This window comes from Pelophylax lessonae (assembly GCF_965119305.1).
Source record: "Pelophylax lessonae genome assembly, chromosome: 5".
Taxonomy (NCBI): domain Eukaryota; kingdom Metazoa; phylum Chordata; class Amphibia; order Anura; family Ranidae; genus Pelophylax; species Pelophylax lessonae.
This window is the reverse complement of record NC_138772.1, coordinates 351,750,141-351,766,205: the sequence shown is the minus strand read 5'-3', so window position 1 is coordinate 351,766,205 and position 16,065 is coordinate 351,750,141. Positions and strand designations below refer to the sequence as shown.

The following is a 16,065-nucleotide window of genomic DNA, read 5'->3' as shown; positions in this document are numbered from 1 at the left end:
ATAGTGCGGGCAGGAAGAGGTTGACAGAAGTCAATGCAAGTTGCAATGAAATCTCAAAAAAGTAGCGCAGGAATCTTTTGTCGCAACAACTTGAATGTTCCATTGCAATCGGATGCGACTTGTCATGCGATTTTGAACTGTCAAATTGCATGACAAATCGCGTCAGTTTAAACCAGGGCTTAAACTCAGTGAGCACCTTATTGCTATAAATTGGCAAAATCTTACTAGTAGTTTTCTTCTAATGCATGAATAGACTGGAATTGATCAGTGTTTTATTTGTTATTTGCAGGAACACTGTGAGACTCCCCATGGCCATCCATCAAGTTTGTTTTTTCTTAGCACTGAGGTTGATGGTCTCCGGGTGAACAGATTACTGGAAAATCCTGAGCTCAAAGCCCAGCAGCAAAACACAAAAAAGGCTGCCTGGGCACATGGCAAGAAGGGGTGTGTCAAGATGCACACCATGTGATCAGTGTCAGGGAAGTTACCATGGATACCAGATGAAGCTTCAGAAAACAGAAATGCTGCTGCAGGACATTTAATCGTGGCTGATCTGGAGACCAGGGGAAGGTATTTGTATGGAATGTTGTGGCAGGGGGTGATGATGAGGGGGGTTGTGGAGGTGTGTAAGGCAGGGAATGAAAAGTGGTCCTCTTGCATTATTCATGTAAGATGTCAGTGTGCACACAGCTAGCAGGTGTGGTCAGGAGGGAGGAGGAGGAGGACAGGGAGGGCAGAGCAGCAGGTGTCAGCGGTCCCTCTTGCAGCATTGCTCAGACCTCACATTGGCTGTGACAGCAGCACTTATTAGCACAGAGAGGTGTGTGGGCTGCGTAGAATCAGAAGGCTTTCACTCTGATGTGCTGCTAAAATAGCTTTGATTGACATGGAAGCACACATGTAGACACATACACATAGATATCACTATCTGAGATCATTGTATAGACAGGTAACATGCTCGGTATGTATTGTTAGGAAAGACTAAGCACTGAGTGGCAGGAACACTGTAAGAGATAATTATATATGAGAAGACAATAGAAGACGGATACCAAAAGTCACACAACAACACTAGGTAGTTGCTAATACCCTGGAATCCTCCTAAGAAGGGAACACTGCAAGGAGCCATTTATTCAAGTAACTGACTGTGGACTTCTCAATTTCAGGGAGTGCGGAAACCACAGACCAGCCAGCCAGCCAGAGCGTGGAGTATGCAGCCGACTCTTGCTATAGGGGGTGGAGGGCGATCCTTAGCCCCCCTCGCCCAACAACCTGCTGTCAAAGCCGTGCATGTTTACAGAAATGGAGACCCCTATTATCGTGGCCGCCGAATGCTGATTCATGAGAGGAGGGTTGGAACGTTTGAAGTCTTCCTGAAGGATGTCACAGGTGGAGTGCAAGCCCCCTTCGGTGCAGTAAGGAACCTTTACACTCCAAGACATGGACACAGGGTTACGTCTCTGGAGGATCTTCAACCAGGAGAATGCTATGTGGCAGGAGGAAGGGAAAGTTTTAAAAAGTTGGAGTAAGTGTAAATATGTTTTATACCTTTTTTTACTGCATTTTTACTACCTTGTGTAAATGTAAAATGACCATTGGGATACTCTATATTTGACTGTCATAGAACACATGTAAAAATTTGTTCAAACCCACACTTTTCCTGATCCCAATTTCCCATCATGTTCCTACCACAATTTCCCATCATGTTCCTACCACAATTTCCCATCATGTTCCTGACACAATTTCTCATCATGTCTCTGATCCATTCTCCAATCATGTTCCTGATACGATTTCTCATTATGTCCCTGAACCCAGTTTCCCATCATGTCCATGATCTCAATTGTCCATCATATCCCTGATCCCAATTGTCCATCATATCCCTCATACCAATATCCCATGATATCCCTGATCCCGATTTCCTATTATGTCCCTGCTCCCAATTTTCTATGGTGTCCCAGATCCAAATTTCCTACCATGTTCATGATCACACTTTTTCATCATATCCCCAATTCCAATTTCCCATTATGTCCCTGATCCCTGTTTCCCATCATATACCTGATCCCAATGTCCCATCATATCCCTCATACCAATTTCCCATCATGTCCCTGATCCATGTTTCCCATCATATGCCTGATTCCAATATCCCATAATATCCCTGATCCCGATTTCCATTATGTCCCTAATCCCAATTTTCTATCATGTCCCAGATCCTAATTTCCTACCATGTTCATGATCACAATTTTTTATCATATCCCCGACTCCAATTTCCCATTATGTCCCTGATCCCTGTTTCCCATCATATGCCTGATCCCAATGCCCCATCATATCCCTGATCCCAATTTCCCATCATGTCCCTGATCCATGTTTCCCATCATATGCCTGATCCCAATATCCCATAATATCCCTGATCCCAATTTCCCATTATGTCCCTAATCCCAATTTTCTATCGTGTCCCAGATCCTAATTTCCTACCATGTTCCTGATCCCAATTTCCCATCATGTCCCCGATCCCTGTTTCCCATCATGTCCCTGATCCCTGTTTCCCATCATGCCCCTGATGCCAATTACCCATCATGTTCCTGATCCTAATTATATTTTTGTGATCAGGGTTGGTTTGATTCATAGTTTGCTCAATTCTGGTTGTTTGGTAATGTGATCACAGGGAAGCTGTACATTAGATCTGCATACAATTTTTTTACAATATTTGTCCTGTGTACCATTATCATTGAAAGTGAAAGTAAAGGAAAATCCTAAATTTTGGGTTGTCTCCAGAAAAGTAATAGAGGGGAAATCTCTTAATTTTTAGGGATTTTCTGTCACTTCCTGTTTGGTTATGGGACAGGTAGTGAACGGAAATCTCCGCAATGGGACACAGATGGCTAAAAAAAAAAATCTGACGTGGGTTATAACCCTTCCTTGCTCTATCCAAAATGCAAAAAAAAAAAAAGTTTTGCCTATATTTCTACTTTAAACATTCTATTTAGACTGTGTTGGGACTGTATTCAGACAGCTAGACACTCATGTTACGTTAAGGATAAATGCCATGGATCTGACAGATCAAAATCTTACTTTGTGTGGTTACTTTAATTAGTTTGTTTTTAGCAGTTAATTAACCACTTGCCGACCACCAGCAGTACATATACTGCGACAGGTCAGCTCTGTCCCGCGAAACTACGTAAACGCCCATTCGTCACAGGGGAAGCTGATGTGTGGGACCGGCGGCCGCGATTACCGCTGGACGACCTCGATCGCTCCCCATGGAGACAGAATGACAGTCTGCCATTGTAAACAGGGCAGACCGCTGTTCTGTCAGCGATGAACACAGGGATCTTGTGTTCCTCCTATTTAGGAACACAGGTCCCTGCGTTTATTCCAGAAGTACATCCCCCACACAGTTAGAAAGCACCCTCTAGGGACACATTTAACCCTTTGATCGCCCCTGGTGTTAACTTCTTCCCTGCCAGTGTCATTATTACAGTAACAGTGCATATTTTTGTAGAGGGGGTTTTTTGATCTCTATGACCCTATGTGTAGTCGAGTTTGCCGTCGTCCCTGGTTGAATATTGTATCGGTTTGTTGGTACCTCAGGCCAATAAGAAGTGGGACTTTTAAGGCAGGTATGGAATATACGAGAAAGTACAAGCAAAAATTGCTGATAATAAATAATAGTAATTGTTTAATTCTTAAAACATATGTACAGTGAAGTACAGTTGCGTGAAAGGGTTATAGACCCTTGTGAAGTTGTGTAATAGAAGGAGGGTTAGTGACATGTGAAAAATAGTGACTTTAAGGGTATATCTCTGTCTTTCCCTGCTGTTAAGCTTGGGTTGCTTAGATCAGAGATGTCTCCTATATCCTACGCGTTTCGGCCCCTTAATGGGCCTTTTTCAAGGTTGATAGTCACTATTTATATTATTTTCTTTAAATCCTTGTGTGTTGAAATGGCTCCCTCTTTAGCACAGCGAGAACCTATGCGGTTTCATGAGCCGTGTCTCGTATCTGGGGTAGATCATGTGAATCTCCCCTAGTGGTTGGTTTTGGTTCCGGTGTGTATGAAACCGGTTCTTAGCAAGGGTGTCCTTGTGCCTTTAAATGGTGCAGTTCTTCATTCTTAATTATTGCAACAAATGGAGTCCCATGCGGTTTTCAGCCGGGTCACAATTTTTCTGTGCGCCGCTCTTGGTCCTCTCCCATCCCCGTTCGATTGGGGAAATTCCCCAATCGAACGGGGATGGAGAGGACCAAGAGCGGCGCACAGAAAAATTGTGACCCGGCTGAAAACCGCATGGGACTCCATTTGTTGCAATAATTAAGAATGAAGAACTGCACCATTTAAAGGCACAAGGACACCCTTGCTAAGAACCGGTTTCATACACACCGGAACCAAAACCAACCACTAGGGGAGATTCACATGATCTACCCCAGATACGAGACACGGCTCATGAAACCGCATAGGTTCTCGCTGTGCTAAAGAGGGAGCCATTTCAACACACAAGGATTTAAAGAAAATAATATAAATAGTGACTATCAACCTTGAAAAAGGCCCATTAAGGGGCCGAAACGCGTAGGATATAGGAGACATCTCTGATCTAAGCAACCCAAGCTTAACAGCAGGGAAAGACAGAGATATACCCTTAAAGTCACTATTTTTCACATGTCACTAACCCTCCTTCTATTACACAACTTCACAAGGGTCTATAACCCTTTCACGCAACTGTACTTCACTGCACATATGTTTTAAGAATTAAACAATTACTATTATTTATTATCAGCAATTTTTGCTTGTACTTTCTCGTATATTCCATACCTGCCTTAAAAGTCCCACTTCTTATTGGCCTGAGGTACCAACAAACCGATACAACAGTGCATATTTTTAGCACTGATTACTGTAGTAATGTCACTGGTCCCCCCAAAAGTGTCAAAAATGTCAGTAAGGTGTCCAATCTGTCCGCCGCAATGTTGTAGTCCCGATAAAAGTCACTGATTGCCGCTATTACTAGTAAATAAATAAATAAATACAAATTACATAAATCTTTCCCCTAGTATGTAGACGCGATAACTTTTGCGCAAACCAATCAGTATACACTTACTGGGATTTGTTTTTACCAGAAATATGTAGCAGAATACATATTAACCTACAATGATGAAAAAAATAGATTTTTTACAGTTTTGTTTATTGGGAATGTTATATAACAGAAAGTAAAAAATATTGTTTTTTTTAACATAATTGTCGCTCTTTTTTTGTTTATATCGCAAAAAATTAAAAATCGCACAGGTGATCAAATACCACCAAAAGAAAGCTCTATTCGTGGGACAAAAAGGACATCAATTTTATTTAGGTAGATCGTCGCACGACCGCGCAATTGTCAGTTAAAGTAACGCAGTACCGTATCACAAAAAATGGCCTGGTCATTAAGGGGGAAAACCTTCGGGTACAGAAGTGGTTAAGGTAGCGTAGCAGTTGGACAGCAATGGCACTTTCTGCCTTATTTCTGCAATATAACATTTTTTTAATCCATCCACGGGTGTTCTTGCGTGTTTGTAAATTCTGGCAGCCATTGTTTAGATAATTAGAAAATTGGCTATTATTGTTGTGTAGTTATGCATTATAGTACAAAAAAATAACACAAACTATAAGATATTTTATAGTAATGTTTATGGACAGCACAATTTGTTTCCTATGCGCTGTAGGACAACAAAAAAGTGTTTTGCAGTTGATAGTTAAGCCCCCCATCCCCCATCTCCTCTTCTTTAATTGTGGAAATACATTACCATACCTTTGTTGTGTTTTATTATGTTCAAATCTTTATTGCTATTTACTTTTTGTAGGTTTACCTTTCTTGCTCTAGAAGTTGCAGCGCAACTTGAAAACTTCTAAAAATGTTCAGTCATTTTTACAATGTATGTAAAAAAAAATGTTACTTAATTTAGGAGAAGTTACATTTTCTGTGTATCTGAAATCCTATCAACTTTTTCACTAGGATTTTGTGCTTTGATCATTTATACTGCATACGCTGTACAGATATTGAATGTGCCAAAATGCCTGTCACTGGGTAAAAAGGTGAATGTCGTTTGGTGTCTAATAGGGAAAAAAAATATGTTGGATGCCCCTGACTTCCATGTTGTAACATCAGGTCAAATTTAGAAAAAAAATATAAAAATGGTTAAGCCGCTGTTCACAAAGGTGCGACTTGTTATGCGATTTGACAGTTTAAAGTCGCATCCTATTTGCGTCTATGCAACCATTCAAACTGGTGCAACTTCCGACTTGCACCGATTTTGAAAGAGGTTCCTGCACTATTTTTAGCGTTTTTTATGTGCGACTTGTAATGCATGAAGTGGCACAGATGTCGGCAAGCCGCACAAGAGATCGCACTGACCGGTGGCTCTGAAAGTAGTGCGATTTCAAAGCTGCTTTCAGTGTGAACCGGGGCTAAAAAAACTTTTTTGTTCAAATTAATCAAAATACTAACTTTCACCTTCCCAACCATCATTATTCTTTGCAGCAAAAAAAAGGGGCTTAAGAAAACACTGCTATTGTGTGTTGTGCGCAGTTTGGGTCACAAGGACCAGAGAATTATTTTTTTGGTAATATGAAGAATACTCAGGAGTTGGTTATACATGCAGTACTGTATTAGATAATGCTGTGCTGTGCAGTCAAAAATCTCCCATGATTGGCTGCTGTGTCTCCTATGGTCCATCACTTACACCTTGAAAATATACGCCCTTCCAACATGCTGAACATTAGCATGCATGATTATAGCGGCGTGATCAAAAATTGTATATGTGGTTTAACTATCATGTCTTAACTTTTCACATCTCTCTGTGTTATAACACTTTTGTGGAGTTGTTTGTGTGCATGTTCTTAACTTTTCCTTAAAAGATGTAATATATTGCAGCTTACCAGTTCTTAAACATTGTGGCTGCATTAGTTTTCTTTTTATAGGCTCTTTTCCTTTATTTACACCTGCTGATCTGGCCAGTAAGTCTGTGTTATTTTTAAACTTTTTTTTAACCACTTGACCTCTGGAATATTTACCCCCCCCCCCCCCTTTTTTGACCAGGCCATTTTTTTTGCTATGCAGCACTGCATTACCTTAACTGATATTGAGTCTGCGGTACCCCCGCTGGGCGAGTCGTTGGCCGTGCGCATGAGCACCCCTTACCTAGAACAGCTGGATCACGTGTATACATACTGCTACATATATACTACATGTATATAAAACTGCTATGGTGCGGACCTTAAAGTGATTGTAAAGTCTTGTGTTTTTTTTTTTTTTTTAAATAACGAACATGTTAGTCCCGGTTCACACATATGCGATGCGGAAACCCTGCAAATCTACTGTGGGTTCCCGCATCGCATTCAACTCACAGGCAGCTCACACTGTCGCATGCGAATCGCTGGGGGTGCCAATACAAAGTTAACGACACCCCCAGATCAGGTCGCATATCGTAGTGCGATCTGACAGTTCGGATATGAATCGGATCACAAAGGTGTGAACAGCCATGTAATCCGATTCTGGTGCGGACCCAAAAAAGGGTCCTGTGTGAGTTGTGTCTGAATGCGATGAAAATTCAGCCATACAATGTGTATGGCTGAATTTGCATCGCACAGACATCGCATGTGATTTGCAGAGAAGTGCGCTCCGAATCACATGCAATGCCTGTCATCGCATATATGTGAACCGGTGCTGATACTTTCCTCCTCTGTGCAGTTGGTTTTGCACAGAGCAGCCCAGATCCTCCTCTTCTCGGGTGCATCTTTGCTGCCCCTTGTCCCTCCCTCCTGTTGAGTGCTCCAAAAGCAAGCAGCTTGCTATGGGGGCACCCGAGTCAAGCTGCACCTCCGTGTGTCTATTCAGACATGGAGTTGCCGTTCGGCCCTGGCCCCTCTCTATACTGATTAGCTTACTGACTTAGATTGACAGTAGTGGTAGCCAAAGGCGCCACTGCTGTGTTTAAGCCAATCAGGAGGGAGAGTCCCAGAAGGCCGAAAGACTCGTGGACATCTCTGGATAGAGAGGGGGCTTAGGTAAGTATTAGGGGGGCTGCAGCACACAAAAGGCTTTTTATCTTAATGCATAGAATGCATTAAGAAAAAAAAAAAACCTTCTGCCTTCACAACTCCTTTAAAGCGGTGTTCCAGTCTCACACTGTAGCTGCTGACTTTTAATATTAGGACACTTACCTGTCCTGGAGTCCAGCGATGTCAGCACCGCAGTCAATGTTTCCATCGGCTGTTGGGTGCTGCCGCTGCCATCGCTGGTGAGGGAACCCGACAGTGAAGACTTGCGGCTTTACGGGCGGGCCCCTAATGCGCATGAGCGAAGCGTGCCGCGCATTTGGATTGGCTTGGCGGCTCCTCGGTGCCGTCTACCGGAAGTGGGGTAGGGTACCTGTCAAAAACAGGAACCCGTTACCCCCTCCCCCCTAAAATGTGGCACAAGAGGGGGTTGGAAGCAAATGAGCGGAAGTTCCACTTTTGGGTGGAACTCCGCTTTAAGCAGTTAGCAGACCAAGCTGTTCAGCAAAAGTGGCAGTTGGAATGTTGAGACAAACTATTCAACACTGACAATGGTCAGCTTTTATAAATTCATGTAAAACCTTTATTCCAAATGGGAAATAAATGTGTTGCCTAAAAAGTGTTTGCAGGAATGTGGCTTTGTTCATCAAGTGCATTTAAATCTCGTTCCCCGGATTGACAATACTGCCGTCTAAATGTGTTGTACCTCCATTCAGAGTGGAAGCGCCCTAAGACAGAAAATGTGCTACTGGCAGGTGAAAAAAAATCTAAAAAAAAGGAAAACTAATGCAGTCACCATGTTTTAGGGTTTGTAAGTTGCAATATATTTTATGTTTGTGTTTACTGTATGTTCAAAGCAAACATAATGTGTAATGCTAATGTTAAAGAGGAATTAACCCCCCCCAAAAAAAAGAAGAAAAAAAAACCCTGTAGGACAAAGGCATAATGAGCTAGTTTGTATCGCATACTAGCTCATTATGAAATACTTACCTTAGAAAAAAGCCCCCGCAGTGCCACCCGCTCAGCGACAGGACGGCTGACATTTTCGGCCATCCTACACCCTGGTTCGCATCCTCCGGCCATCTGATTGGCCGGAGGTGCAGGAGCAGCAGTGCATGGCACAGGGCTCTGAAGGAGCACATGCGCCAATGACATCATCGGCTGCATTAAAAGTAAATATCTCCTAAACAGTGCAAGTTTAGGAGATTTTTACAGTACCTATAGATAAGCTTTATTATAGGCTTACCTATAAGTACAAGTTCTAAGTGAGGGTTTACAACCTCTTTAACCGGTTGCCGACTGCGCACAGTATATTTACTGCGGCAGTCAGCCCCGGCCAGGCAGAGTGACGTCGGTCTACGTCGCTAGCCTGTCACCGGGTTTTGAGCCAATAGCGGGCGAGCGTGCGCCCGCTGAGGCGCGCGCCCGCCTCGGCTCGTTCACAGAGGAGTCCGGGCGTGTGACCGGCGGACCCGATGTCCGCCGGTCACACTACGATCGTCGGTAGAGCGGCCAGCAGACGTCCTCTGACGAAACGCGTAGGGCGGGTCCATTGCGTCATAGCGTCACTTCCGGTTTCAGGACTCCACCGCCGTGGAACGCGGAAGCTTCCCGGCGCTCGCTACTGATCCGAGGCAGCTCTCACAGTGAGTGGATGCTACGTTTTCTCTAATTATTGTTGATCAAATACTTCATGGGGCTCCCCTCTTTCTTTTTCTATATGGAAACACGCCAACTGGTGCCTTGTTGACCGTGGAGGGGGACCCTCGGAGACACACATTGACTTCTATTTGCTGCAGGTTGTATATACAGCACAACACCTAGTGGTTACACAGGTGACTGCAGCTGCCATCTTACCTTAACCACTTTACCACCGGAGGATTTTCCTGCTAAAAGACCAGGGGTTTTTTTGCGATTTTTTACTGCGTGACTTTAACGGACAATTGCGCGGTCGTGCGACGCTGTACCTAAACGAATTTCACATCCTTTTTTTCCCACAAACAGAGCTTTCTTTTGGTGGTATTTGATCACCTGTGCGATTTTTTGATCACGCGCTATAAACAAAAAAAGAGCGTAATTTTTGCAAAAACAACAATATTTTTCACTTTTTTTTTATATGAAATTCCCCCAAAAAAAATGTAAAAATCAAAATTTTTTAACATTTTCGGCCAATTTGTTTTACGCTACCTATGTTTGGTAAAAAAAATCGCAAAAAGTGTATTTTGATTGGTTTGCGCAAAAGTTATCGCGTTTACTAACAAAGGGAAAGATTTTTGTCATTTTTGGTGTTTTTTTTTTAACGAGTAATGGCGGCGATCTGCGATTTTTTTTTTTTGCGGTACTGCGACATTGCGGCGGACAGATCGGACCCTTGACTGACATTTTTGACACTTTTGGGGGTACCAGTGACATTACTGCAGTAATCAGTGCTATATATATGCACTGTTACTGCAAAAATGACACTGGCAGGGAAGGGGTTAACAGTATTGGACAGGGAGGGGTTAAGTGTGTCCTAGGGGCGTGATTCTAACTGTGCAGGGACAGGTCTACTAGTGTAAAAACAAAGATCAACAGTTCTACATAGTAGAACTGTCTGATCTTCACTTTTACACAGGGAGAACTGACAGGCGGCTTGTTTACATAAGCCGCTCTGTCTTTCTCCCGCTGTACCGGCGATCGTAGTGTGACCGGTGGACATCGGGTCCGCCAGTCACACTCCCGCACTCCTCCGTGAACGAGCCGAGGCGGGCGCGCGCCTCAGCGGGCGCGCGCCCGCCCGCTATTGGCTCTAGAAGGAGTGACAGGCGAGCGACGTAGACCTACGTCACTCTGCCTGGCCGGGGCCGACTGCCGCAGTAAATATACTGTGCGCAGTCGGCAACCGGTTAAGGGTTTTTTTTCGCCTGGTTTATTCACCACTTTCATCACTAAATGTTTTGTATTGGCATGTTATACCCACACAAGTAACAGAGCCAGGATTATTATCCAACACACGATCTATTCTATTTGTTGCACTGTATTTATTTATATATTTTTTTATCACAAAAATAAATTCACTCGTCTATGTCATCAATTTTATTTATTGCACTTTAGCACTTTTGGGTTGTACCTACCACACATTAGGAGATTGAATTGGTTCTATTTGAATCTACCCAATACACAGTATATAATTATTTATTTCACCTCTTTTATGGTTTTTATGGGTCACACCCCTTTATTTATGAGTTGATTGCAAGTGATTGCACCCTATTTATTGCACAAAGGTAGCGCCGTTTTCAACCTTTTCTTGCACTTTATCTATGTAATCCAAGTTAAAAATGGATGGAACTCCACTTTAAGCATGCTCACCATATAGACTGACAATACTGTGCAAACAATAGAGCCTTGAATATCTGTGTGAGTTTCAACACCAGAAATTTGGCAATGACATCACCATCAGAGGCTGCATATACAGTTGTGCTCATAAGTTTACATACCCTAGCAGAATTAATGATTTCTTGGCCATTTTTTCTGAGAATATGAATGATAACACAAAAACTTTTCTTTCACTCATGGTTAGTGTTTGGCTGAAGCCATTTATTATCAATCAACTGTGTTTACTCTTTTTAAATCATAATGACAACAGAAACTACCCAAATGACCCTGATCAAAAGTTTGCATACCCCAGTTCCTAATACCGTGTATTGCCCCCTTTAACATCAATGACAGCTTGAAGTCTTTTGTGGATAAGGCTCTTTATCTTCTCAGATGGTAAAGCTGCCCATTCTTCCTGGCAAAAAGCCTCCAGTTCCTGTAAATTCTTGGGCTTTTTTTGCATGAACTGCATGTTTGAGATCTCCCCAGAGTGGCTCAATGAAATTGAGGTCAGAAGACTGAGCTGGCCAATCCAGTACCTTCACTTTATTCTGCTGTAGCCAATGACAGGTCGACTTGGCCTTGTGTTTAGGATCATTGTCTTGTTGGAATGGTGAATCACCCTCACTATTTGTCTTGTTTACTATTATCATTGAAAGTGAAAGTCTCACTTCCTGGTCAGGCCTTGGGATAGAAAGTTAAGGGAAATATCCAAAATGATAAAAAAAAATCCTTTAGCTCTGCTTTACGTTTTTTATTCATTTTAAATATCTGTTAGAAGCGTGAGACATGCTCCCAGATCTCTTTGGCACTTTATTTGGTCATCACACATCGCCATAGATTCTTGTCTCACAAATTCTCTTTTCTGAGTTCAACTATGTCATTGGCAACTGAAAGCTAACTGCCTCAAAATGGGCCTTGGAGGGGTGGCATCATTGACTGGAGGGGGCCCTGACATCCGATGTACTATCTAAACAAATCCCAACAACTTTAAGTACATTAAGTTGGCAAAACGCCTGATGTTCCAATAGGGCTTGTGGTCCCTCTTCTTCTCCATGTGTAATTTCACCATGCCCTATTGTCTGGGCTTAAAAAAAAACCTTAGGGCAGTCGCTCTTTCTGAAAGTTTTGAATCCTGTTTTTTTCCCACTGTAGTAAGCACCCCACTCTGTCTTTTGGCTAACTTACTGACACTTTTTCTCTGGACCCTTCCTCTCTGCTCCAGGTGGATAAGAATTCTGTTGCTATTAATACTCCTGCCAATCAGTTGTTAGTTCCTCCCCAACTCTGATTCAAGGTCCTTCAACACTTACATGACCTCAAATCTGCTGGTTGTCCCACAAGACCATTGCTCATCTTTAATAAAACATAAAAGTGTAGCGCTAAAAGTAAAAAATTATACTGTGTATATGAGAAAAAAGGAAAACAATAGTGTCCAAATGAATGAGTCCCATAGAAAACTGGTGTGAAGTCAAATCAATCCGCATGCACAATAATCCAAGGGGGGATTCTTCCCGTGACACCAAGGGTATGTGGAAGAAAGGAACACCTCTGTGATGGGATAATAAAAGCAGCTTACCAGATTTCCATGGCTGCTCAACTTAATGAGTCAGCCTCTCCCAGCTCTTAATCAAGACCACTGAAGATCTGATATTGCATGGATGCTTATTCAGTACAGATGGACCACCTCTCAAGATGTGTAAAGGGATCAATACAGGATAAAATTTCCTCAAAATTTTCCAACAGTCATAAATGAATATGTAGGGAAAAAGAAAACGAAGCCCATAGCGTGATCCCGTTTAAAAATACAATCTTACTTATTTAAAATGGTACTCACAATGTGGCATGAATAAAAAGGCAAATCAATTGGTATTCCAAGGGATGGAGGTGCGGCGTCCCGCAGGTTATCCCAGGCAATAAGATAATAAAGGCCGGCGAAAGTTGCAAGGGGCGTGTGGACGTTGCGTCTGGAGTCGCCAACGTTTCGTCTCAATAGACTTCGTCTGGGCGTATTGACGAAGACGAAGTCTATTGACTATAAGACTTTCCATTGCCCTTCATCATTTACAAGGAAATAGTGGTCATCATCCCCCAAAAAGTGCTGTCCTTTCTGTTGCCAGAAAACAATAGGCACCTGTGGTCTCAATGGTGCATATAATGCTCAGCACTCAACATTCTGCCTCCCAGGAGTGAAATGTAAACTAAGCCTTTTGGCTCACTGCATACAGCATTTTAACTTTAAAGGGATTGAAAGTGCTGCCAAGCACCTGGAAAACAAATGTAAAAAGAATACAATGTACTGTTTATAAGCCCTAAATATACTTTTTGTTATCACTAAAATAAGGATGGTATTTGTGTAGTAGCTTGTCTAGCCCAATAATAATAGATTGGATATAGCTGAAAGCGAACCAGTTATATGAAAACCTCTTCTTTACCAACAATTCCCAAAGGTAGCTTGTCAACCTAAATCAGCTACCATGTAATTATCAGTCACTACATTATCACCAGAGTTAGATGCATGATAAGTAGAATTACTAGGTAAAATAACAGAGGATATATGGCATCACGTACTTCATATGCTTAGTCTGACTGTACAAATTACTTTCTGATTTTACAATCTCTGTAAAACCTCCTTTAAATTTACAAAAATTTCAGTTTGTATCCAGCTTGCAGGTGGTTGATTTATGCCCCGTACACATGTTCCGATAATCGTACTATAATCGTACGACTCATCTTTTGCAAATTGTTGCATGGCACTAAAATCAAAACCAACTCTGCGTACTTACCATCAGATTTTGCTTGTATGATTTTCTGAAAAAGTTTGTTTGCGTAGCTACGTATCAGAAATGATGTCATATACGTCTGACCCCTGCGTTATTTTCCCGTTTCCGATCATGCGTGGTATTTGTCGATCAATTTTTAGCGGATGCATATTGTACTGATGAAACGATTGTCGTTCGCTAAGCTATTGTATGACAGAAGTTTTCCTGTTTGTCCCTTCGGATTTTGTTGGACCAACTGTCGTGATCTGCTGTCGAAAGCTGTGTACTAACAATCAGATTATCGTGCGATAAAGGCGTAAGCGAGTTTAATCATACCATTATCGGAACGTGTGTACGGGGCATTAAGGGAGAATTTTAAATCAGATTGTAAAGTTATATGGTCAGTTGTAGATTTTTCATGGGCATCACAACCACCCCTGCTGCCACTGACTATTATATCAATGCCAGTGATCTTTTTCCTATCACAACCTGTCGTCTAAGTCTATCATCTCATATAATTTCAAATGTTGGGAGCTTTCATACATCTCATATTTTTGCTCAGCTATAGATTTGTAGTTAAGCCTAAAATTACAACTGTCAATGCCACTTTTACCCACAACAGAAGAAGCTCAGGTAGAGACTTTTAGAGACTGCATTGAAAATAAAATTGTTGGAGTACGGGCTGAAGTGCCTTGGACTAATCATCTTGCTGTGACAGTAAGGTGACTAAGCCATCCAGTTGCCACTGTCAGCTGCTTGTCTGGTATACTTGGCTACCTGTTGTTATTTTGTATTGACATGTTTGAATTATAGTTCTTTCTTGCTGCTGTCTCCACTTTGACTACATCCTCTATTTTTTTTCTATTTTGGTATGAAGTGGTCAAATCACTACCATAACTGTTTTAGGTGATATCCACAACATTTTTTAAATGGTTGGCTGTTTCACAGAAATGACGACGATGACTTGTATAAACGTGGGAGGTTCATGGTGAAGCAATGTCTGAAAATTGTGACTACAGGAATAACAACAAAATAATTTTTCACTTTGGATTGCAAAAAAAAAAAAAAAAAACTGGGTCCTGGCATTCCACCACCGTGGGGAGGCCCCAAGATGGCAGGAAGGGAGCCCACTGCAGAACTTATGAAAGGATCCAGCTGCAATACCATAATAAAGGGCCCCGCAACTAGAGTAAAGGGCACCAGGATCAGTGGGAAGAGCCCCAGGCTTGAAGGGAAGGGCCCGGCCAGGTGATCCAGGTTGTCCTTAATTTTTTCTTGCACCAGGGCCCTGAAGGTTCTATTTACGCCTCTGGGTCGTGTATAATAAATATGTATCATGACCTATGTGAATTACAAAAAACCTATATATAGGACTCTTTTACATCCATTTTTTAAACCAAGCATGTGCAGGTTTATGTAAAATTGATTGTCTACATAGTTATGTGAAGTGTACACACTTTGTGCTTCAAGACTATACAAACACTTCTTTAAGTATTCGTGGTTGTGTATTGAAAACTTTACCTTTTTATTGATGTGGTTCAACTTAATGTATTGATTTTAAATAATAAAGCCAAAGCCCATTTGCACATTTGTTAAAGTTCTTTAACATTTCCATTGTGGTGGAAGAAAGAATAAAACCTCATAAGTGATTATGTGTAAGGTAATGTTTACAAGCTTACAAAATCAACCTAAAGCGGAACTAAACCCTTTGATTTTACAGTTTCTGAAAACAATTACTGTTTCAAGATATGCCCTGAATGATAACTGTCACAATTTTTTCTGCTCTCAAATCAACTGTTAAAGCGGAGTTCCAGCCATTTGACTCACCTGTCCAACGGTCCAGCGATGCGGCCGCCCAAAGCCTCGATCCTCTCCCTCGGCGCCGGCATCACTGCTGTGGGCACCCGGCTGTTACAGTTTGTGGCTTCA

General features: G+C 42.1%; 1 protein-coding gene across 3 annotated transcripts in view; it reads left to right on the top strand.

Moving 5' to 3' along the window:
• Window positions 1-773: 773 nt before the first annotated feature.
• Window positions 774-16,065, top strand: part of DCDC2 (doublecortin domain containing 2) — a 279,474-nt gene continuing 264,182 nt past the window's right edge. Inside the window, exons 1-2 of one of the 3 annotated variants that reach the window (XM_082257352.1) lie at window positions 774-1,072; window positions 1,168-1,522. In XM_082257352.1, coding sequence (XP_082113478.1) covers window positions 1,209-1,522 — 314 coding nt within the window. In that variant the 5' untranslated portion in view covers window positions 774-1,072; window positions 1,168-1,208. Of the gene's footprint in view, window positions 1,073-1,163; window positions 1,523-16,065 lie in introns of all 3 variants that reach the window. The other 2 variants (XM_082257351.1, XM_082257353.1) reach the window with 2 other exon arrangements.